The 25,357-nt window shown below is 44.6% G+C and overlaps 1 protein-coding gene across 1 annotated transcript in view; it reads right to left on the bottom strand.

The window, feature by feature from the left end:
* SPTBN1 (spectrin beta, non-erythrocytic 1) overlaps nt 1–25,357 on the bottom strand; it is a 142,064-nt gene that overhangs the window by 3,190 nt on the left and 113,517 nt on the right. The window contains 15 exon segments of the mRNA XM_038551274.1: nt 4,103–4,276; nt 5,466–5,514; nt 5,517–5,703; nt 10,111–10,174; nt 10,840–10,952; nt 12,024–12,220; nt 14,066–14,150; nt 14,893–15,031; nt 16,158–16,402; nt 20,637–21,011; nt 21,421–21,625; nt 22,820–22,950; nt 24,034–24,315; nt 24,473–24,562; nt 24,990–25,214. Coding sequence (XP_038407202.1) covers nt 4,103–4,276; nt 5,466–5,514; nt 5,517–5,703; nt 10,111–10,174; nt 10,840–10,952; nt 12,024–12,220; nt 14,066–14,150; nt 14,893–15,031; nt 16,158–16,402; nt 20,637–21,011; nt 21,421–21,625; nt 22,820–22,950; nt 24,034–24,315; nt 24,473–24,562; nt 24,990–25,214 — 2,561 coding nt within the window.

The following is a 25,357-nucleotide window of genomic DNA, read 5'->3' as shown; positions in this document are numbered from 1 at the left end:
TATCATTCATCATTTCTGATCACAATGCTATGAAACTAGAAATCAACCACAAGAAAAAAATTTAGAAAGAACACAAATACATGGAGATTAAATAACATGCTACTAAACAATAAGTCAAACAAGAAATCAAAGAGGAAATCAAAACATCCAGGAAGACAAATGAAAATGAAAATACAAAGTCTAAAATCTTTGGGATACAGCAAAAGCTCTTCTAAGAGGAAAGTTTATAGCAATACAGAATTCCCTCAAGAATCAAGAAAAATCTCAAATAAAAAACCTAACCTTTACCTAAAGGACTGAGAAAAATAATAAATAAAACCATAATCCAGTAGAAGGAAAAAAAATATTAGAGCAGAAAGAAATATAAAATAATTAAACAAAAAAACAGATCAACAAAACCAGGAGCTGGTTTGTCTGAAAGATCAACAAAATTGATAAACCTTTAGCCAGATTTTTTTTTTAAGATTTTATTTATTTATTCATGAGAGAGACACAGAGAGAGAGAGAGGCAGAGACACAGGCAGAGGGAGAAGCAGGCTCCATGCAGGGAGCCCGACGCAGGACTCGATCCCGGGTCTCCAGGATCACTCCCTGGGCCAAAGGTAGGCGCTAAGCCACTGAGCCACCTAGGGATCCCCTTAAAAATACAATCTTAAAAAAGAAAAGTCTCATTTACAATTGCACCAAAAACAATAAAATAGCTAGGAATAAATTTAACCAAGGATGTAAAAGTCTCTGAAAACTAAAAACACTGATGAAAGAAACCAAAGATAACACAAACAAATGGAAAACTATTCCATGCTGATGGATTGGGAAAACAAATACTTTAAAATCATATAATCCCCATCAAATACCAACAGCATTTTTTACAGAACAAAATAAACAATCCAAAACTTGTATGGAACCACAAAAGACCCTGGATAGCAGACATGAAGTTATATTATAGAGCTGGAGTGACCAAAACAGTATGGTACTGGCACAAAGAGAGACAAATAGATGAATGGAACAGAAAACCCAAAGATGGGATCCCTGGGTGGCGCAGCGGTTTGGCGCCTGCTTTGGCCCGGGGCTGATCCTGGAGACCTGGGATCGAGTCCCACGTCGGGCTCCCGGTGCATGGAGCCTGCTTCTCCCTCTGCCTGTGTCTCTGCCCCTCTCTCTCTCTGTGTGACTATCATGAATAAATAAATAAAAAAAAAAAAAAAAAAAAAAAGAAAACCCAAAGATAAACCCACAATTATATGGTTAATTAAACTTTGATAAGGGAGGCAAGAATATGCAATGGGAAAAAGTCTCTTCAATAAATGGTGCTGAGAAAACTGGACAGTAACATACAAAAGAATGAAACTGGACCACTTGCTCACACCATATACAAAAATAAACCCAAAATGGATTAAGGATCTCAACGAGAAAACTAAAATGTAAAAACTGTAGAAGAGAGCACAGGTAGTAATTTTCTCTAGTATTACCTATAGCAACATTTTTCTAGATATGTCCCCTGAGGCAAGGAGAACAAAGGCAAAAATAAACCATTGGGACTTCATCAAAATAAAAAGCTCCTGTACAGCAAAGGAAACAATGAACAAAACTTTAAGGCAACTTACCGAATGAGAGAAGATATTGCAAATGACACATCCGATAAAGGGTTAGCATCCAAAATCTATAAAGTGGGGCGCCTGAGTGGCGCAGTTAACTGTCTCTTGGTTTTGGCTCAGGTCATGATCTTAGGGTCGTGAGACTGAGCCACGTCAGGGTCCATGCTCAGCACTGGAGTTGGCTTGCAATTCTCTGTCCCTCTCCTCCCTCTCTGGCTTGTGCTCTCTAGCTCCCTCTTTAACATCAACATTTAAAATGAATAAAGAACTTATACTGGACAGCCTCCTGGGTGGCTCAGTGGTTTAGCACCACCTTCGGCCTAGGGCCTGATTCTGGAGACCCAGGATCAAGTCCCACGTCAGGCTCCCTGCATGGAGCCTGCTTCTCCCTCTGCTTGTGTCTCTGCCTCTCTCTATATATATATCTCTCGTGAATAAATAAATAAAATCTTAAAAAAAAAAAAAAGAAGAACTTTTACAAATCAACACTAAAAAACCCAAATAATCCAATTAAAAAATGGGCAGAAGACAGGAATGGATATTTCTCCAATGAAGACACAGAGATGGCCAACAGACACATGAAAAGATGCTCAGTATCACTCACCATCAGGAAAATACAAATCAAAATTATAGTGAGATAGCACCTCACACCTGTCAGAATGACTAAAATCATAAGCACAAGAAACAAGAAGTGTTGGTGAGGATGTAAAGAAAAAGGAATCCTTGTGCACTATTGGTGCAAATGCAAACTGGTACAGCTGCTGTGGAGAGTAAGGAGATTTCTCAAAAAATTAAACATACAATTACCACATGATCCAGTAATTCCACTACTGGGTATTTATTTAACCAAAGAAAAAGAAAACATTAATTCAAAAACATCTATGCACCCCTATATTTATTGCATTATTTATAATAGTCACGTTATGGAAGCAACCCAAGTGTCCAGCAATAGATGAATGGATAAGGAAGATGTGGTACATATATATATTCTCTCTCATTCTCTCTCTCTCTCTCTCTCACACACACACACTGGAGTCTTACTCAAACATAAAAAAGAATGAAATCTTGGCATCTGCAACAACATGGATACATCCACAAAATGCTAACTGAAGTAAGTCAAAGCCAAATACTGTATGATTTCACTCCTACATGGAGTTTAAGAAACAAATGAACAAAGAGAAAAGAGACAAAAAATAGACTCAACTATTTTTTGAGATGGGTGGATGGGTGAAACAGGTGAGGGGAATTAAGAGTAGACTTATTGTGATGAGCACTGAGTCATGTATAGAACTGCTGAACCACTATAGTGTACATCTAAAACTAAGTAAGATACTACATATTAACTATACAGGAATTTTTAAAAAATGAGTTCTTTTGAAATTCTGCTACAGAACTTGTATTCCCCACATTTACAAATACCAGAGTTTTTAAATAGACATACAGAAAGGGTCTCCTAGATTTCTCTGCTTATGTGGTACATAAAGTAACTGTCCTGGCAAGGCCATCCCTAGGACACTGAAGAGTCACTGGCTTAGAGGGCTGGCTCATTCACTTCACTGCAGTCCAGAGGAAGGCGTGTTCCTGGTCGGGAGGAGGGTAAGCGCCCTCTGCCAAAATCCTGACCCTCTGAAGCTGCGTCCAGGGAGAACAAAGAAGGGAGGCAGCCAGGGAGCCAGGCTGTCTGCACCCTGTTTTACACTTGTAGTGTTCCAAGACCCGAAGACAGCCTGCCTCCAGGGCTCCTTGAAAGAGCTCAAGAAGTCATACCCTTGAAACTCATTTGCAGTCCTTGGCCTAGTCCAGCTGACAGGACACAAACGTCTAACTGAAGACCAAAGCTTTTCAGGTCCCACAGCAACAGATCAAATTAGTATTAAACTACTTAACATTCTAAACACTGACACGTTTACTTCCTACATGATAAAACGGCTTTTCTCCCCATTTCTAAGTATAAGAAGAACTTCTGAGCTTGGATCCACTCTGTGAAGAGGTGTATGTACTCTATAAGCTGGAGACATTTGGAACGAGGTGGTCCCAGAAGCAGGTGGAACATCTGCTGGGCAAGTAGGGGTGGACAGAGATCCAGGTCCCACACATGCACTTCTGTTGATCTCAGCCAGCTCCGGGATGACTCCTGTGACCCATCTCCAGCTATCTTGTGGGCGAAGAATAGTATCTCCTAGGTCTGGATAAGGTGCAAAAATGGGTAAACGCTTCCCTTCAATTGTGACATGTGAACAGCTCACCTTGTCTTGTGGAACAGTAAGTTCCAGCTTATCAAAACAAAAGCTCATTTTCTTCAAGGCTGAGCTGCACCACTAACCACAGGGAAGCTGGTGATGGGCCGCAGTCCCTAAAGATCCGAACCCAGACACGTGACAAGCTACACAAGGCTCAATTTAAATGGGAGGGAGGAGGAATGATCACAGTACCTTCCGGGTAAAACCAACCCCGAGAGTGATAACAGACACCTGCTCTCGGCAACCAAGAAACGTGGCCCCTCTCACCTCAGCTTGAACACGTGTTTCTTCTTCTTGTAATCAAGGGCCACTTCACAGATGGCTTCTTTCAAACTCACAGGGACCTCGCTGTGGTAGGGGATTCCAGAGGCAGCCGTCTTTGCATCTTTGTAGAAACCCATTTCTTGGTTATTTATGACACAATAAACATTGTGCCAGGACCTGAGCAGTAAAGAGAAGATCATCAGGGTTCTAGACCACACTCCCTTCAAGAATTAAGAATCTGACTGACATGAAAGCAACCCCCACACAACGTGGTGTGACCCCTTGTTAAAGGCCTTTTCTAAATTCTGCTAAAACTAAACAATATAAGAAAATTCCTCCAGTGCACTGCTGGGAGGGTGTACATGGTGCTACAGAGGCAGGTGATCCAGGGCTACTTCTCTGAGTTTCCGGAAAAACATGGTGCCCTCTTCTATTACTTAAAGATACTCTTGGCTCTGACGGGAAAGACTTGTTGGGGTCAGTCCTCTTTGCTGCAGTACCCTCTTGCGGTAATGCTGTACAGGGCAGGCTCCTCATTTGAAACATGCCTGTCCTGCAACAGCTAGCCCTTGCACCTCGGTTTTAATCCTGATGAGGCTTGGCAACCCGATGGGGAGGCAGATCCAGGGCCGTTAGCACTTGTAGTACCTTCGGGATCAATCAGAAAAAAGACAGCCCTCCCCCCATGACAAGGCAAACTGTCATGGGAGGCTGATTTTATCAGAAGACATTTTACTGCCACCTACCTATATTAAAATATAAATTTATGTTGTACTCAACTTAGATGGGATTTCCTGGTCTAATATACAACCTGTACAACTGCACATGCTGGTCCCGGCAGAACAGTTGACTGGTTAAGCACGCTTTGGAATGCGATTGCACCTAGGCTATGCCATACACTAGGTTTCTAAAGGGTGAGCTTTTGTAACCACATAAGGCCTCCGTTTCCTCATCTGTAAAATTGAGGTAGTAACCTGTAGGGCTTATTGGAAAATAGTGAATACAGATATGGAGATAAGGCTGGGAAAATGAAAGTGTCTTAAAAAAAAAAAAATCCCTCAAGGAAGAACACTTCACTTTAGGGAAATTCCCCTACCTCTACGTAGCCTGTTTCTTCTCAGGAAGAATGACCAAGGCCCCCCTTTTGCTATTCCCATCCATGTTTAATTAACCTTAAAAAAGCACTCTCCTCCCACTTTCCAATGTCATTCCCAAGGAAAAAAGTGACGCACACCCAGGAAGCTGAGAACAAATGGATTTCACAAGTGCACACTCCCCGCTTTCAACTCGTGAGCGGGTGCCTCGACCTTGACCGGGCAGGCGGGCTGGCTTCCCACCTCGCTGCCTGAGCCTTCGCTGCCGTTACCTGCTTGAGGCTTTCTTGTTGTGAGCCTCCCACTCGTGCTTCCGATTAGGAAGCCTTCCATCTGGGCCGAAGGGGTCTCCTGGGTTCTGGCCGGCAAGGTGGCAGCACTCTGGGCCGGGAGGGCAGTCTTGGCTTTGCGGTCCGAGGTCGGGGAGGGGATGGGGCTGGACTCCTTTGAGCTTGTTCTCTGTTCCGCGGCGCCGTTGACCATTTCACCTGTGTCCACCGTTTCTGCCATCTATAGGGACAGTGGAGAGGCCATTCAGCGAACCCCGTGAGCCACAGGGGTGACCACATACGCTCTGACTCGCACACGTGGCTGTGTATAAATGCCTGGCACAGATCGAGGCAGTACAGTAAAACCATTGCAACATCCCACAAAGCCAGCTGGACACCAAGGACATTAGAAGGTGGGAAGGGATTAATGCCCGCCCGCTTATGGGGAAATGAGAAAAGCGAAATGCCAGTATGAGTTTTACTGCACTCTGTTCCTCGGATCAATCCATTTTCTCTAATGTAACTCAGATCATTTCCTCTTATGGTTACTTTAAAACAAAAGGACAACAGTAACAATCACACATATTAAATATGAGAGAGTGGACGTTATACAGCAGCCACCTTACAACCAAGGACGCCACCAGAAGAGCTGGAAGTTTAAAGCGAAAGGGCATTCACAAACAGATCGATAGACAACTCTATCAGAACTACACAGCATTCCCCCAGAGTAAGACAAGGAAAGACCTCCGGTTTCTGAAAATGCTCTCTGGCTCTCCTCCCCCCTCCCCTCAACACATCGTCATAAACACATGCAGAAATTAGGACGACAGTCATGCATTTCACATCTACCATCCCAGTTAGACTTTGGAACTTAAGAGCTGGAAGGAAATGAGGCAAGTCAACAAACATCACTTTAACCACATCTGCCGGAGTTGTATCGTGAGTGGGTTGTAGTTTGTGTTAAAGGAGCTGGAAAAGCCAATCACAGTCACTCAACACCACACGGCTATTTACCCCCAAACACAGACAGAACCAGGGCCTTCCCCATCACGTGTTGGTTGATCACGGTGCCTTGCTGCACTGAGACGAGAAAGCCCAGACACAGCCAGGCTTCCCGCGGCTCTGACCGTCAGGCTGGAGACGTCTTCGGGAGCTGTTCCTTCCCAAGCTCATTTATATTGTGACCCTCAGGGCTTTTCGGCTTTGGAAATGCAGTAGGGTCTCGGTTCATTATCGCTTTCAGCCTGTATACCATCAACTGTGTACCATGAACTGGCGCGGCCCCGGCGGATAACCCAGGGCGCGGGATTAGCGAGTTACTAAAGCTGGGTGTGGCTGACGCTTTAGTGGATTACAGACAACCTGCACCCCTCGTACACGGACAAACACGGAGGTGTCAATGGCAACGTTCATTAGATAACGTCCCCCACCACTGCTGCCCAGAACCAAAATGACAAGTTAGCAGCAACAACTTCAACAGGAGAAACGGGAGAATGACCACCACTGCTTCAACACTCAGATATGTCAACTCTCAGGAACGGGATCACTCCTTTAGGCCTGCTCTACGTGGCTGGGTGGAGTCTCGAGTGTCTACTCCGTCTATCCAAAACTATCACCGTCAGCATTAAGGTTGAGGGTGAGACCAGAGGCGTTGCAATTTAAGGGCATTTTTGATTGAAACCCTTGACCCACATAGCAATGTGGAAGGCACGGGGGAGGGGGTGAACATGTGAACATCCTGGCCTCTGTGTTAAATGACACCATGGAGACGTGGGCTTATGCGCAACAGGCTATTTTAGTATTTCTCTTTCCTTTCATTTTTAAAGGAGAGATGTGGAGGGGAAATAACCACCAAAAAAAAAAAAAAAAAAAAAAAAAACACCCCAAAAAAACAACAACAACAAAAAAAAACCCAAAAATCCTGAGTCCAAAGAAAGTGAGTGGATTTTGAAGTTGACACATCTGTTCTAGTGTGGAATTTCAGGAAACTTCTGGGGGGAAGGAAGTGTGAAGTTTGGTCTGAAAGGCCTGTGCCAGATGTGAGTCTAGGGAGACATAGGGTTAGTGTGTATAGAAATCAGGTTAAGAAAAAATTAGTGCTGCAGCTGTGGCTAGAAAACTGCTAGTGACAGCAGTGACCTGGACGGAGCGGCATTTGCTGAGAAAAAGCTAACATTTATAGCACTTGGTCAGACTTCAAGGTAGGCAAAGGCCAGGGAAGTCTCTTCTAGGGGGGAAATTCTGCAGCAAAAATTTTTTTCTTCAGAGTTAGAAGGAAAGAGAAAACCCCAAACCAGTATGCAGAGATAATTAATGTTTATGCAAATGAATCACTAAACCAAGAAAACAAGGAAAATAAAAGGAACAAAATGAATTTTAATGGACATGTGCTTAAGCATGCCAACAGACAACACACCACTAGAGACAAACATCAAAAGCAAATCATAGTGCTATGACCGTACATGTGAATCTCCCCCCAGCCCCCACCCCATGTTGCTTCTCTTTAGCGATTAGTCCAGAGTGCTTTAGTGGCCGGGTACACCTGAGATCTTTAAATCAGGAGGTGAACACGAATGCAACGTGACAACTAGTAGCACAAGAAACACCTGATTGGTTTTCTAAGTGCATGAAGCAACACTATTTCAAGTTCATTAACTTGAGTCTCTGCATCACAACTCAAAAGAATGAAAAGGCTTTTCTTCTTCCAATCCAATTATAATAAAAAACTTGTCCTGGCAAGCTACAATTTAAAAATCTAGATAAAAATAGGCATGAGAACAAATGCCAAAAACATCATAGCACTTTTTCTGTGTGCTTATGTGTTTGGTGAGTTTTTTTGTCTTTTCTTTTGTTTTGTTTTTTGGTCTTCTGAATACAAAAAGCATAAAATTGGGTATCATTCCAGATGATAAAAAATTTAAACATATATATATGGAAACTTCACATATATACATATAGATCAATAACACAGAATCTGGAGCCAGAAACACATGTGAGGGCTCCCTAATGACCAAAGATAAAGCAGTAGTTTTTTTCTAACATGAATTTTGGTGTGTTTTAAGGCAGAGACCCAATAATGGTGCACACTACCCCCAGAACATAAGAAGCTTGGCATCTATCTATATACCCATCTACAGTCGCAAGTAGATAGATATGTACATAGAAATAAGGAAAAACAAACAAGATGCTATATGATGTTATCCTGACAAAAGAAAAAAAAAAGACATGCATCATGAAATGAAAAGACAAATCAGACTTAACTCATGGAAAACACATATCAAAACAGGTTTATGATTCCACTAACATCTAAATATGGCAAATGAGCAAGTGACTGTCTCACAAGGCTTGGGTGTAGTATGGATTTGGTTTGTTCTGTCTGTATCAGTACCAGGAAATCACCTCTTTCATATGCTTTTATTCCTAAGGAACAGAATTTCTGTTAAAACATTTTCAATCCCTGCTGGTGGTCTGATAAATGCCATCCTAAAAAACTTACTGGAGAACTCCATAAAAAGTCGTAAGAAAATGATAAATGAGAAGATCCATTCGAGATATACAACGGAGTTTTCTGTCTACACAGACACTAAAATTACTTCTGAAGCCAGGTGGCATCCAATGGCTCCTAGGGGTGGTCCACCAAGTGCATCATTCAAGTAATCAGGGTGAACTAGAATGGCTTTTGTTCCACTTGTTTGAAAAATTTAAACACAGTTTGACACCCTGAAGTCATCAACTGAATGGAGAGGCCTGAAAGTCTGGTAGGCAGACTTCCAAAACATGCTGAGAATTGCTGCCACCTGCCATGCTGTGCTCACAGTGACCAAGACAAAGGTGGTGGCAGGGTCAACAGGCACTTCACTCCTGAGGCTGGCTGCATTACTTGCTGCAAGTAAGCTTAGAGTTTCTCAATTCAGGTCTTGGCAGAGAAAAATGAGAGGAACTCATTTGGAAAAAGGAATAAATAATTCAAGGGTCTCAAAATTTCAGATTCTATGCCTAAAATTAATAGAGCTTCCCAAGTAGCTCCAACTCCACCCTCCCTCCTCTATTTTCAATAAACAAATACATCCTTCATGGAATGTGACGCAGCTGACTTAAGGTTTTAATCTTAGTACTGAGTCTCTCCTTCCTTATACCCCAGTCCTCCTAGTTACTATTAAACTATGGCAGGTTAATGACATCTGTATAGGCGGCTATGTGTAGCGCAGTATTGCACCTTGTTAGTATAACTGGATGTGTCATACCTTTCAGATTCTAGTTTTCTTCTTCAGTTTGCTGTAATCTCATTTAATTTCAATTACTCATGTAAGGCTTTCGCTGTAAAATCTTAATAAAGTAAAAAGCTCACAATAAATAAACAAAAAATAAGTATGTTGCTTTAAGGCAACTGAGCATCCATCAGTTAAAAGACTCAAATAAACATGAATTAAATGCAAACAAATATGAAACCAAGGAAGCCTATGAATTAAGGAAAATTTTAACACTGTGGGGTGAAGTGGAAGCCAAAAGGTCAAACCAACAGGATTTGGAAAGAGTGGTTCTTGACAAATGGTAGTGAACTTCACAGTCCAGACCACGGCTGGTCACTGGCTGTCCGTCTGCTATTAAAGTTTTTGTAGTTTTGGTAGGTTTGAGAGCGGTAACTAACCCGTGGAGATCCCTGTTCAGCCGGCAAACCGTTCTGGGAAACTTGCTCTCCTTTTGAAGTATCCCTGTTAGGTAAAGTGGGGAAAGAAGACAGAGGAGGGAAGGGGAACGGGAAGGAGAGGAAGGGGAGGAACGGAAAGAGAGAAAAACAGAGAGAATGAGGGAGAACAATATCACTCAATTTTATTACAGATTTTCTCTCAGAAACACATGTGCAACCCCCCCCTTACACCACGTAATTTCTTTTTAAGAACTTCCCAAGTGTTCCAAATCAACTCTAGGTAGAGAGTAAGACCACAGGCATGCCCTCTCCCCCAATCCAGGCGGCATTCAGGGTCGGCATGGGGCTCTCACCACAACACGATAATTTGCTTTTCAGAAATAGACCATGATTTCTGTTCTTTCAGTGAATTACTTTCAAAAAGCATCATCACATAACCACTGGCCTAAAATCCAGGTGGTTCACAGGGAAATTCCGAGTGAGTGTGTACATGTGCATGTGTGTGCAAGCAGTGGAATGGGAGCTGTCTACCTCCCGCTTCTGCCACCTACACACCAGTGTGACAGCGGACAAGTCCGTATTCTCCAGTGTTATCTGGGGTAACCATAGATTCTAAATGCTTTACAGAATTAACAAGATGTGCGTGTGGTGAGCTTAACAAAGATGCTCCCCGAAGCTCACTTGCAAGTGAAGCTCAGATTCGAGCAGTGCAGGTGGCCTGTGACTCACCACTGCTGCTGGGACTCAGTATCCTCAGAAGCTTTCGTGCTCGGCTCGGGAGAGGGCGGCCGCCTCTTCCTCTCCTCTTCCTCTTGCTGTCTGCGCACTTCCAATAACTCCAACTGAGGGAGAACGTGATAATGTTCTGCAGAGCCCCAAACTTGGACTCTCTCATAGAAAGGGTACTAGAGGAATCCAGAAAGCCCTCTGGTCTCAGGTGTCTATGTGAGATCACACGGGACACCCAGCAGGTTGGCACTGGGATCATGGGAACTGCAGCTATAACCTCAAACTACAGGAAACAGACCCCAGTGACGACACAGGACTATTCCATGGGTTTGTGCATCGCCTGGAACATTGGGCTTAATTTCTAAATAAACTACGCAGCTCTCAACTTAGCTCAGGGAGAAGGTACCCAAGCATGAGGCTCTCCATTGGATTTCCCATCAGAGCTCAGACAAACACCACTGAGAGGCTTCTTATGCTGCAGTAGGCATCTGTGTTTAGCCCAAAGTCAAATAACATGCACAAAAAGCCACAGAGTAGTAACTGAAACTAAGCCATTTTATAAGCAGTAGGTATGCACTAAAAATATTCTGCTTAACACAAAAGTATGCAAATATGTTTTAAATCCCAGAACTGCAGAAATTGGAAAGAACTCCATTTTTGTACATCATAAAGAATCAGCTTTCTACCAGAAGTGCAAGTGTCATGGGAAACACCAGTGAGCAAGCCTTATCCTAAAAGGTTTAATTTAATGGTGGCAGAGGAAATGATTCAGAGTGGGGAGAATTTTTAATGGTCTAAGAGTCAGCTACTACTTGATAGAAATTCTAATTCTGAAAAATCTGAAACTATATGGCTAAGGTCCCCCATAAACCAAAGCTTCTCTGAGATCTAAGAGGAAAAGCAGACCAAAAGAGAAAAGCGAACCCCAATCAATCAAAATCAATTCCCAGGCAGGCAGCTATTATAAAAGTGATCACAAATCTCAGTACTCAGGAAGCAACTGAGTGAACAGTAGCCCTGGAAGCCTCCCCAGGTTCTGTACCAAGAAAACAACCAATTTCAGGTAGGTCCTCACTGCTTCTAAAAACAGGGCAATAATATGAACTCTCAGGTCTAGGAGGTGAACAGAAGCTGCCCAGGAGAACCAAAAGGCAGAGCACTCCCAGCAGCCAGCGGCCACTCACCGTTGTCAGCCTCTCCAGGGCGGAGAACCTCTCGTCCCAGGTGGCTGCAGATTTTTCAAAAGCCTCGTGGCGCTTGATGAGCTTCTCCACCTCGTCCACACTCTGGCCTATTTCTCGGCTGGATAGGTATGGCTCCTGCCCGAGCAGCCAGGCCTCAGCCACACTGGCGTCCCGTGAGAACTGGTGGACCTCCAAAACTGCACAGGGTACCAAGAGTGAGAGCGGGCCAGCAGGGTGCTGGGGGGGGGGGGGGGGGGGACGGCGCTGCCCTCTGGTGGCAGCTGCCCGCACAGCCAGTCTGCAGCCTAGATCAGTGCAGCCCAGCGGATGTGTGATACGGGCTACAAAGTCAACTTTAACGTTTCTAGTAGCCACGCAGAAAATAAACAGGTGAAACTTGAAAATAGGTGAAATGAAAAAGTATATTTTAGAAAACCTGATAGAGCAAATGATTGTTTGAACATGTAAGTGATATAAAAAAAGACTGAGACAGAACTTCTTTTCCTTATGTCTTTGGAACCTGATATGTTTTATATAGAGAGCACACCTCAATTGGGACCAGCCACATTTCAAGTGCTCAAGAGCCGCATGTGGACAGGGGCTACCACAGTGGACAGCGCAGGTCTGGAAGGTATGCTCTACTCACCCAGCCCTACTTCAGTGACCGGAGCCTCAGACCCCGAGGGAATTCAATTCACACACCACCAGACCACGCTGATGAAGCAGGCATTCACCACCCCCCCTTCCTGAGGTGGTAGCTGTAGGTTTTATTTTGGAGGCTGAGAGGGAGGAAAGGATACAGGGAGCACTCTAAAAGTGGGGACAATATGGACTGAGGCTTCTGCTTTCTTCATTCTGTTCCTCCACATGTGAGTAGAAACAGTAGGACACGCACTGCGGTTAAGGGAGGGGTAGGTCAGAACTGGGCTTTGCATCGTGGCCACGTGGTGATGCTTGGGGCTATACGGGCGAGAAATGGACTGTGGGCAGCAACGGCAGCCAGGAGCTGCTAGCTGCCTCTCTTCAGCAGTCTGGCAGCCCTCAACAAGGCCACAAGGAGAAGATGCCACTGCTGCACCAGGGGCTCATCCCCTCATCACATATGCCAGCATACAACCTCATGCCTAGTTCACAGTGAGGAGTAATACAGGCTTTGCTGAAGTCAACGTGCCCTGGGAATTCTCAAAATTTATAGACCAAATCCTATTCAAAGAATGGTCAAGAGCGGGATTTCTTTTTCAAAAGAGGATTGTAGCCCAAAAGGGTGAGGTGCCTTCATCTGACATTTTACAAACCTTTTAGAAAAAAACCCCCAGATTTTGTTTCTAGTGAGCACCCCTGGTCTCTGAGAATGGGCTTCTATTATACTAGCAGAGGCTAGGGCCCCAGACAGAGAATGGCAAAATATAGTAAACAATGCTTGAGCTGGGCTACCTTCAGTGTTCGTACCTATTATTAAATGCTATTCCCAATACTGCACAGTACAAACTCTGTGGTGCCTCATATATTCTTTATAAAATCAGATTAAAATTAGAATCTCCTCAGAGGGTCCCCTGGGGAGTAAATACAGAAAAACATATGCAACACTTAGAATGATGCCCAGTTCACTGTAAAACTTTTATAGTTGGTAGCTTTTATTAAGTTACCAACCTTCTACGAAGAGCACCAGATATAAGAACTAACCAGGACAACTTTCTACCTTCTTGACTGTAGTAATACTTCCTCTTAAAGATAGCTAGAGGAGGGGACTTCAAGCTGGAATGTCCCAGAGAGAGATCAAATTGTCATTCCCATGCTGTTCCTGACGAATACCCAAATCCCACTTACAACACTGAGCTCAATCATGGGATAAAAATAATGAATATGCCACAGGGAACTACTTAAAAATACTTAGCATGAAATGGTGAAACAGCATTAGGAAAGAAGCATTTAGGACTCCAAAAATCATTACGTGATAATATATCAAATCACAGCAGGAAACTAAACTTGCATGTGGCCAAAGGACACCCAAAAAAGAATGGGAAGATTAAGCAGGTCCTTACTCAGTCTTAACCATTCCCATCGGTCTTCCCACTTGTCAATCATTTCTTTTCTCTTTTCCGTCAACTGCAGTAACTTTTCCTTGATCTGTGAGAAAAGGAGGAAAACAGGGACATCTTAACAGATTGTACACGTCCTCTTAGCATTCTCCTTAGTGGACCACTTTGCAGAAGAAAAACACATTTTCTGCAGAGACCACTACTAAAAGAGGGAATCCCTAAGGACTACTCAGTCTATTTATGTACTGGAGAGAAAAACATGGCAACAGGCCTTCCAGAGGGGCTGAGAAGCAGCCTAGGCACCACCCAAAGCTGCTGAGCCCCCTCCAGATTCAGGGGCTCCACACCGCTATCACACTCAGGAGAGATGCACGGTGAGAGGGGCAAAGCCTTGACCTCTCTGAGAGAACACCCTATCCCTTCAAGGGCACCACATGCTGACTCATCATTTATCCCTTTATTACCATCCTCCTAACTTGAATTAACAACCCTCCACTAACAGCAAACTGATCTAGGGCACATGTGACAGGAAAGGGATGAGTACTGATGGAGGAGGTGACAAAAGATGGCACTTCTGCCTGGGGCCTGCAGAAACTATATTCTGAGCCAGACTCATCGGCTCTGGGCCAAGAGTGTTCCCATATAACTATTCCACACACAGGAGAGAGGCAAAGGATTTCAAAATATGTGCGAGCATGCACGTATATGAATACGGGTTTCTCACGTATGTGTCCACATATACACATACGTACATACTGACAAAACAAAGTCATCTTCCATCTTCAGACCGCTGCATTCACCCCAGGGTCTGAAGCAAAGAGCCGTCCTACCTCCTCAGACGCATAGTGCTTTCTCGCCAGCAGGGATTTCCCAAGTTCAATGCAGGTTGTGAAACTGTCATTACGAGCATCGATCTCAGCTTTGATGCCTTGGTGATTATTCATTAATAGTTCAACAGATGATACATCCCTAAAATTACATAAATAATACCTCTTTCAGGAGATCAAGCTTTCCAGATCAACGTGCAGGTTTCAAAACACAATTAATTTGAAGGAAACTATTCAACAGCATAGTATGTCTTTCAGGTCTGATTCACAGTCTGGGCTCAGGCTGGGTCACTAGAGCGGATGCATAATGACAGTCTAATTCAGGACCAGCAATGCAACCTAACGCGACATAAAGCTTCTCTCGTTTGCGTGTGTGTGCGGGTGTCCACGTGCATTCATTTGAGGAATTCAAAATGGTTGCTAGGCAGGTGCCAGAAAAACCACTGAATTTCTGTTCACAATTTTGTACCTCAGGAGTTAGTGCCAAAAGTTCAGGACATGTGTGTCCCAAAGAGCAGCTGATAACTCCTCCTTATCCAGGCACAAAGAGGCACACAGAGCCGGAACCAGCCTGGAAATCAATGACTGTAACGCCGTTAGAACTTTTCAGGGATCAAAACCTAGAAGTCCTGACCTGGGAAATACAACTGCTTTTTATATATACGGTAATAAAAGATTTCTTCTTAATTACAGCGGGGGTTGGAGCTGGCAGGGGTGGACTGGAGGTTGTGCCTGTGCCTGCCTGTTCGTCCTTTAGCTGCTCTCCACTGCCTTACAGCAAACATGGCCAAAGAGAAGATGTGGAACAAATATTAAATAATTGTCTCAAGGCACCATTTAAGCAGATGGTGAGGATGAGATACCTTTAGAAATGCATGTGAAAAGGGACAGAGTGTTTTTTAATCTCAGACACAGAAAAGCCACCTCATTCCAGTGAAGAGAGCTAGTCACACCCAAGGTATAGGACTACTTGAATGAAGCATGAGGCTCAGAGAAAGGGCAGGAGGGCAGAAGTTAGGGTGGAGCATGGGGGTGGTGGCTGGGGGGTAGGAGAGAGGGTTGGATAACACTGTGTTCTGGTTCCCTGGTAACTGTGGGCTGGAGACAAAGGAAGCAATTAACGCTGCTCCCAAATCCCTCACCACCTCTGCTCTGGCCCCGAAGCTCTTGGGAGATGCCCCTGGTTCTCTCTAGAAGATCCCTCTAACAATTACCCGGGGTCAGCAAAGCTGGATCTCCTCTCACCCACAGGAGGCCAGGAGGGTTACCTTGGCTTCTCCTGGGCTTCGATCTGCCGGATGACATCCTCCATCCACAGCATGAGGTCTCGCACCATGCTGAAGAAGCGGAACTTGTCCCCCGTGTCCACCAGCCGCACCCTGCGGCCCTCACAGGCATCCAGCAGGGCTTTCCAGGCTTCCAGGACCTCGTTCTCCCGCTTCTGGATGTCATCAGCCTTGTCACCCGCATAGGCTGCCTGGAGACGGGCTGCGTCCTCCTGTAGCTGCCTCACCTGCAAAGCCACAGGGGGAGACAAGTCAGATCAGATGGGTGGGCCTTCTCTCCATTGCCCCACTGCTCCCTTCACGCACACCACACGCTGTTTTGCACTAATGAAGGCACTGAGTCAAAATGGAGCCCCTACACCCCAAGAAGCTCACAATTTCATTGGGGAGATCCACCCTGGAAAAACCCAAGTTTACCAGAAATGTACTGAACTGCATTACTGAGTTCAGTGTAAATGATAAGACAAACGATATGCTACGGGAATGCAGGCAGGAGACTCGAGTGAGGTGTGCTGGAGGCAGCCTGGGATATAAAGATGGTACAGAAAGCACAGAGGACATATGCAGACATATTTAAAAATCAACACGTAACATGCTCCTACAAGGTACAGACAGGTTTTGTTTTTGTTTTTGTTTTAAATCATGAACAAGGAACAGCCATGAAGAATTTACTCTGAAAACAAGTTTTCCATTGTTATGTGCTATTATTGCTGTAAGAGCTTTCACATGGGCCAGTTCAAATTGAAAAACAAAAATACAAAAAATAAAAAAAGAAAAAAGAAGAAAAACAAAAATATATCTAACATAGCTCAAAAAAAACCTGACATCCAAGAAGGTGACATTTTCACTAGCCAAATTTCAATAAAAACTTTGCAGAACAGGAAATGCAAATGGGTCTTAGGAAAAGATGCTCCATGGAGATACTGTAGTTTGTCATCTATTAGTTGGCAAAAATTCAAGTCCGATGATGTATCTGCCAGTGAGTAGATTTTAGATTTGACTGTGGACAGGACAATGGGCTACAGCTCCTATAGAAGGACATGGGCAGCATGCATCAAAATTACAAATGTAGGTACCTTTTGGTTTTATGATTCCATTTTGGGGAATTTATCCTACGTATAGTTATTCACATTTAGGAAATGAAATACACATTATTTACTGCAGTAGTGTCTGTCAAGGCAGAAAACTGAAAATAAATGTCCATCGGTGAGAATCTGGTTACATTAATAACGATGGCACATTCATACAAGAGGCTCTTCTGCAGTCATGGAAAAGAATGAGGAAGGGCTCTACATACTCATGTAAAGTGTTCCAGGATGATGGCTCTGTAGAAAAAAGGAAAGTGTAGACAGTGTGCCTAATACCTACTTTCTGAGCAATAAAGGGGGAAAAACAAGGATTGGCTTTCACCTTTTTTGGAGGGGGAATGGAAGGGAGATAGGCCTTTATAAGAGAAAGTCATAACTGTGGCTATTTTGTATTTTTAGACTTCTTCCTCTTATATATATTACTAGTGCCATACTGTATGCAACATCTAATAAAACACATATACAAGAGAATATACATTTAATCTTCATTTACTGAGGTTGTGTGATCAAAGTCCACAGACAAGTGTCATCCCAGACTACAGGAGCCTTTAGAGGTCTTTGAGGGGAGTATGCAGATAGTTACCACCTAGGGGATATACATGGGGAGAAAGGGGTAAGGATGGACAACATTGGCACTTTCAGGGAGGTGGATGTTGACCCTGACCACACAAAAGGACTTTAGGTGGAGGCACATAAGGAAAACAAATTCCTCTAAGAGATGCAAAGAATCAATAGGGTTTGTTTTCTGTGAGGATGTGATTTCCACATCTTCACTTCTAGAAATCTTCTATGATTATGGCTCAGGGTATAATTCAAATTACCATAGGAAATTCGTAGGAAATAATTTGAAAAATGAATTTCCTATATGATAAGCCAAATCTTTTACCAACAATTAAAAAAAAAATCAAACAAAAAACCAAAATCCTTTCCTGCTTTCCTGTGCCTCTGGTTTTTAATTTGTTCTAAAAAAAAAAAAAAAAAAAAAAAGCCCAACCAACCAACCAAAAACATGGTGGAGGAGGGATCACAAAAGTCCCTCAAATGAACTAGTGCTCTGAGAAGTCACTGAAGACCACTACTGGGTGCAAATGTCCTGTGGCTCCCATGCAGAGTGGAGACTAGGCTGGCACAGGATTTAAATGACCAGGAAGGACATACCACTAGCTTCTGTGAGCCTGTACCAAGGGCCTCCCTCTATTCTAATTCTGTTACAAGGAAGGGATCCCTGGGTGGCTCAGCAGTTTAGCACCTGCCTTCAGCCCAGAGCATGATCCTGGAGTTCTGGAATCGGGCTCCCTGCATGGAGCCTGCTTCTCCCTCTGCCTGTGTCTCTGCCTCTCTCTCTCTCTGTCTCTCATGAATAAATAAAATCTTAAAAAAAAATTGTTACAAGGAATCTGGACTGGGTCTGTATTTGCAGAAGGGGCATGCATACTTCTAGAGCTGTAAATGGCCTCATCCAGCAGGTACAGTGAGACAGACACTTAAAAGACTCAAGGGAGTGGATGGACTCCTGCCCTCCCTCACCCTCAGCAATCTGAGTCTTACAAGGTGAAGGGCTTTAATGAAGAAAAAAAAGAGATCAAAACTCTATCATCTGTAGAGTCTTTGGAAGTTCTAAAACTAAGTGATTGTTCACAGGTGCAGAGGGAAGACCTCCTGCCAGTAAGCTGTGTTCTAGCTCTGCTTCTAGGCATTCCCAAAGTTCCCCCCAGCTTTCTTTTTTTCTATGTAATAACAGTTAGAGAACACTTAGCTCTTATTGGAATATATATTTTGCAACCAACATCTCAATCCTCAAAGCATTAGGGAACGGAAATAAATTAAACTTGCAGCGATCCAGAACAACAGGCCTCAATTCAAACTGGGGTTTGCCCCTCTCCAGGGGCCTTGCTCCAGGCACAGGTGAGAATGTAACCACGTGGTTCCCCAGGACCTTATACACAATGAAAGCCCCTGAACATGAAGCTGACGAGGTTCTGAATACGGCAAGTTGTCACAGAGCTGGGGAGTCCATGAGCTCTGAAGGGAAGATCAGAAATCCTTATGATACATGGTGGACCTTTTAAACTCTGCTTCATGCAGACCCTCAGCCACTCCATGCATCTCTTTTTAAATATGCTTTCCATACCTTCTACCTCCTTGGTGGAAGGTGGAAGAGCTGAAGCCATTTAATCTGCAGGGAAGGACCCCTGGACCCCTGGGTGGCTCAGTGGTTGAGTGTGCCTGCCTTCGGCCCAGGGCATGATCCTGGAGTCCCAAGTCCTCCATGGAGCCTGCTTCTCTCTGCCTATGTCTCTGCCTCTGTGTCTCTCATGAATAAATAAAATTTTAAAAAAATTTGCAGGGAGGACCGACTGTGACCTGTTTCTAGAAGCAGCAAATTCAGGGTAGGGGAGAAGACAATGGTGGCAAAGGTGGTGCCCTCCAGAGAACAAACTCCAAAGCACACCGGAAATTGTAAGGCTGGTGGCATTGGATCAGGATCAGCCCACAGTCAAATCTGGGCCACGTGTTTTCAGAAATAAAGTTTTACTGTTATACAGCCAAGCTCCTTCATTTCATATCGTCTAGGGCCACCTATGCTATATTGGCAGAGCTGAGGATTTGCAACAGGGACCATATGTCCCACAAAGCTGAAGACATTTACCATCTGTACCTCTACAGAAAAAGTTTGCTGATCCCTGCCCTACATTATCAACACATTCGTGACAAGAACAAAACTCCTAAGGTTCTCAGGGCTGGCATTGTCCCTAGAACCATGAAATCTATGAGAAAAAGATACAACTGATTTCTCATCTAAAAGTACTCTAAGACTAAATAAGAAACTACGCAGAGATTAGGAAGTGATTATACGACAGGTTCTCACTGCTGTGCTATTATCACTGTCAAGCATCTTTTTTTTTTCTTTTTTATGTCAAGCATCTTTTAAAGAAAGTCTCTGAAAGCCATTTCAGAGTGGGGGAGTGGGGAGACCAGGTGTATTAAAACATTAGATTCTTGTTTTCCCTCTTTCCCAACATATAACTTAGATCCTGGTGGATGGAAAATAATAAGATATTATTGTGCAAATGATTCTGGGTGAATGATTATGCTAACATAATACAAATTCTTGTTAGAAGAGGTCTGTAACTTGCAAATGGTTGCATGTGCGCCTGGTTTAATTGTGGAGATGGTCATTTAATGATGTCTGTGCATGTGGTGCACTGTGAACGTCACAGACTTGAGTTCTCCCAGATGGAGCATTTTCACAATGTGTGTGTTTAATTTGGGTACTTCTTGGAAACACGTTTTGAGGAGCCAAGGAATGGAGAGAGATGCTCAGAGATGCAGAAAGACGCTCCCCACGACCCTGGGCAGCTCCCTGACCCACCTGAGTGCCCAGAGCCTGGATGTCATGCTCAAATGTAGTGTGCATTCTCTGCAAGGTCTCCACTGTGTTCTGATCTCTCCCAAGCTCCTCGGGCAGTTTCTTGTGTTTGTCCTGTATGCGCCCAAAGATCTCCTTGGCATCGTGGTAAAACTTGTGCAGTTCATAGGAGGCAGCGAGAATCTGTGTTCTTGTGTCAATGAGCTCTAGGAGGTCAGCCCAGGCTTCGTTGAGCCCATCCTTCCACTCAGCAATGGTGGCGGCATCTGAATGTCCAGAGTTGATGAGTTCATCTGCCATGTGATTGACCGTGTCCACGCGCTCTTGCCCAATGTTCCCTGTGTCTCGGGCAAATTCCCGGAATCGTTCTTGTAACATCTGAAATGGTGATGAGCATTAAAAAAAAAAAAAAAAAAAGAAAAAAAATCAGTGAGACTACTGTGAACATTTTATTTCTTAATCACATGAACGTCCTTTGGAAAGAAACAAGTAATATGCATGACTTAACAGGTCTTAGCTCTAAAAACTCAATCAGGCTTCCTTCTTGCTCACTGCAGCAGAGCAAGGCCCTGGCTCCATCTCCTTTCACTACTGGAGAAAAGGGCACAGAGAGGTTGAACAAGCTAAGTCAAAGTTGCCTGGTGATAAAAGAGCTGAGCTGAAACTAAACCCTGTGACCCGTGACGAGAGTCCAAGGTGTCTGATGTGCTCACAGATAAGGAGTCCAGCTGCCGCCCATGCCCAGTGCACGTGGCACAGCCGCGTCTGCTCTGCCCAGGGTACTTGCCGTGACGTGTTCGTAGTCCTGTCCCAGCTCGTGCGACCCTGCGACCACCTCCCTCTCGGCGATCCACTGCTCCAGGTCATCCACCTCCCGGTTGAGCTGGAAGAGCCTGTGCCTCTCGTCCAGCTTGCCTCTCCGCTCCTCAGCAAGGTCCTTCAGGCCGGCGTACAGCTTGTCCACTTTGGACTGCCGCATGCTGATGCGCTCACTGGAACAGAGGGTGGGGGGAGGGGCGGCAGGAAAATGACCTTCAATGTCAAATTTTTTTCAGGGAGAAAACAAATGAAGTGGAAATGCCAAGAAAGCATGTTACATAAAATTTCTTGAAGGAAACTTCTGGTTCACCTATTTAGCCTAAAAAATAAAACTCTGAAATCTGACCTTGAGTAATTTAGAGCCAACATGTAAACAAAACACAATAACTAAGGCTGAAGGCCATCCTGACTGTGATGATAGAGGCAGGGAGGAGAAACCCTAACTCTCTGAACTGCTGGCTCTGTAAGTCAGGATTTCCTCTGACGTTAAAAATTAATGCAAAACCCAGGAGCCATCTTCCATTCTTAAGAATCATGTGACCCAAGGGATGGATGATACTCCTGTCTGGCACACACCTCCCCCTTCTCTGGGGTGCATGCTCCTGGCCGCTCCTGTCAGGTAGGTCCTGAGAGTGACTTTCTTGTAACAGGAAATCAAAGGGACAAGACTTCTTGATGCTCGATGCTAGAGACTAGGAAGGCCACTTTTCTGGGAATCCTATCACGAATACATGAAGATCCCCTTTCACCAACACAGCCATTGACTGGTATCTTCAACTTGCTTTGGGTGATGCACAAAGCCGATTCTTTTCCTTTCTGAGTTATAAAAGGCAGTTACATAGCAAGCCTAAAATGACTGCCATTAAAATTAGTATGTGAGTGTGGTATAAAGTAGGGAAGTACCACACACCCTTCTTTTTATTCCCAAGGTGCTTGAAGGACTTGATAATGTGAGGAAGTGTTACCATCTAACTCTTTGTGGGAGCCCTATTATTTTACAGGTCTGTGTATCCTTGTCTACTATTCTTCCTAAAAGTAATCACTTAACTAAACTGGATGACTTTCAACCCAAAGGTAGGTTTTGATAACCTGTATCTGTGCAGGTCAATCTATACTTCTGACTTGTGATACCAATCATTTTTCAAGAGGAGATATTTAACCCACAAAGACAATTTCCTAATGTTAACAGTTCACCCTTCCCATTCAGCACAGGCCTACTGGGTCTATTTGAAAGATGCTTTCCAAAGATCTAGATCACCAGTTATCCAAGATGGACGCTGCCATTTCCATCTGCATTGGATCAGGGTAGAAGACCCTCACTGGGAGGAACCGACAGGCCAGTCTCGTCTTGACACAACAGGACTCACCTTTCAGGATGACTGTCAGCCACCAGGGCCCGGCTGGTCTTAGAGAGCTGGTGCACTGTCTCTGCGTAGTCCTCCACAGCTTGCTCCAGAATCTGGTGCTTCTTTAACATGGAGACGGCACTCTGCTCATCCTGCAAAGAGGGAGAAGGTCACAACCACCATCGTCCCCTCTGGCCCAATACCACACTCAAGTAGGACCAGCTGACTGCATGATGCATAGGAAGAAGAATCATCAGTAAGAACAAAAGCACAAGTGTGGTATGCAGGCAGTGCAGCACTGAAGCCTTTCAGGAGTGTCAACATGGACCAGACTGTGGGACGCCCCATGAAACACGAACACAAGGATCATCCGGAGTGAGTGGGGAGACCTCTCTGAGGTATAGGGTAAAGCCTATGAAACCAAGTGTATTCTGACTGGCTGAGACTCCTCACCATCTCACCCACATGTAGGTAGATGACAGCATTCTGGAACCCTACAAATTTTTATACTATCTCAAAAGCATCTTTTTTTTTTTTAATTTTTATTTATTTATGATAGTCACACAGAGAGAGAGAGAGAGAGAGGGGCAGAGACACAGGCAGAGGGAGAAGGGAGAAGCAGGCTCCATGTACCGGGAGCCCGACGTGGGATTAGATCCCGGGTCTCCAGGATCGCGCCCTGGGCCAAAGGCAGGCGCTAAACCACTGCGCCACCCAGGGATCCCTCAAAAGCATCTTGTAAAGTTTAAATAACTCTACTAACTAAAGAGAACAAAAAGGACTCTGGTAAATATCCATAAAAAAAAAAAAAAAAAAGGGATAAATCTAGCCTTTTTTTTTTTTTTTTAAAGATTTTATTTATTTATTCATGAGAGACAAAGAGAAAGAGAGAGGCAGAGACACAGGCAGAGGGAGAAGCAGGCTCGCAGGAGCCTGACATGAGATTCGATCCCAGGATTCCAGAATCACGCCCTGGGCTGAAGGCAGGCACTGAGCCACCTAGGGATCCCCAAGATAAACCTAGTCTTAATGACACACCAGGGCTCACATAAGAAGGTTCTGTATCAAGGGGAAACACCAGATTTCAGTCACCTTCATGCAGCACAGTGTCCTCTGTGACACTCAAAGGCAATGATGAGATGTTTCACAAAGACACAGCTACCAGCAGAAAATAGAAAAGCACCTCCGAGCCCAAGTCTGAGGTTCCCTGGGGCAGGACTAGAAACCTCTCTCACCTTGGCCTTCTCCTCAGACATCATGTACAGCTCCTGCTCACTCATCCATGCTTCAGCCTCAGCCGCATCGAAGTAGTACTGCTGGGCCCTGTGCGCCTCCTCAAGCCGCCTGTGGCGCTTCTCTGTCTCCTCGATGAGGAGGCCCCACAGCTCCTTGAGGTCAGCAAGCCTCCGCCGGATGGCCTCAGCATTGAGGCTGCTGCTGTCGGTGACAATGTTCTGGCTCCTCTCAAAGATGTCATCAATACGAGGCTGGTGTCCCTGGATCTCCTTCTGGAGGGTCTGTGGGAGTGGGGAACACACAAATAAGGCTTGCTGGGCCCCGACAGAAGGCTGCTCTGTGAGTGCCGAGGGGAAACAGTGAACCTTCACTGTTCTCTGCCCTGTAACCTGGAGCAAATATTTATCAGACTGAGCTAGCCCAAGCAGAAACACTTACCTGATTTTTCTTTATTAACAGCTGCACAGTCTGGAGGTTGTGGCCGTGATCCGTGGAAGTCGCCAAAGGCATCCTCTCTCCAACCCACAACTGGAAAGAATTGTAAATACAGGTGATTAGGACGTCTCAAAAAGAACAAATGCTTGATGTCAACACGTGCAACAGAGGATCGGCAGGAAGGCCAGCCTGAGAGAGAGAAGGTGTGTACAATCCCATTGCAAGGGCTAGTCTTTCAGACCCTATTTCATCCTCACTGCTAGACTCACTGGGAGTCCTCATGCCTAATTTATCCTTAAAACTACTATTCTAGAGGCATTAAAACCATAGCACATCTTTAGGAAATCAAAGGAAACAATGGAGTTGCATTTTGTGTCAATACATAAAAGCATGGGCTTCGATAGTCCAGCTCACCAATGCGGCCCAAAGTGAGCCTAACAAGAAATGAGAACAAGGCTTAAGGCAGGTCAGGTGAGGAGGCTTACGGAAAAAGCCCTTTGTGTGGTGAAGGTCTACTTACAATCTCGTCCTCCACATCCCTGTTGAACTGATGGATCTCTTTGGAGGCCAGCAGGTTATGCTTTCTTTCGCTTAAGGGCTCCAGCAGTTCCATGAACTTGGTCTGTACCGTGAGGCGCTTGCTATCCACCTCGTCGGTGCTCTTTCCCTCCTGACTCAGGGCCTGGGCCTGGCTCTGGAGCTCCTCGATCTCCTTCTTCCGCACCTCCATTTGGTTCTCCAGCATCTGAAGGCAGAAAAGAGACCAGGTGGCACACTAGAGACAAGGAAGACATACACAGTCCTATAAAATGTTTGTTTTGGGAACTGGCCAAAATGGAAGATTGAGCATAAATTTATATAATGGAGAGTCTAAGAAAGGATTCTTAA

The sequence above is a fragment of the Canis lupus genome, chromosome 10, assembly GCF_011100685.1.
Source record: "Canis lupus familiaris isolate Mischka breed German Shepherd chromosome 10, alternate assembly UU_Cfam_GSD_1.0, whole genome shotgun sequence".
NCBI classification, from domain to species: domain Eukaryota; kingdom Metazoa; phylum Chordata; class Mammalia; order Carnivora; family Canidae; genus Canis; species Canis lupus.
This window is presented reverse-complemented; position numbering and strand designations above follow the sequence as displayed.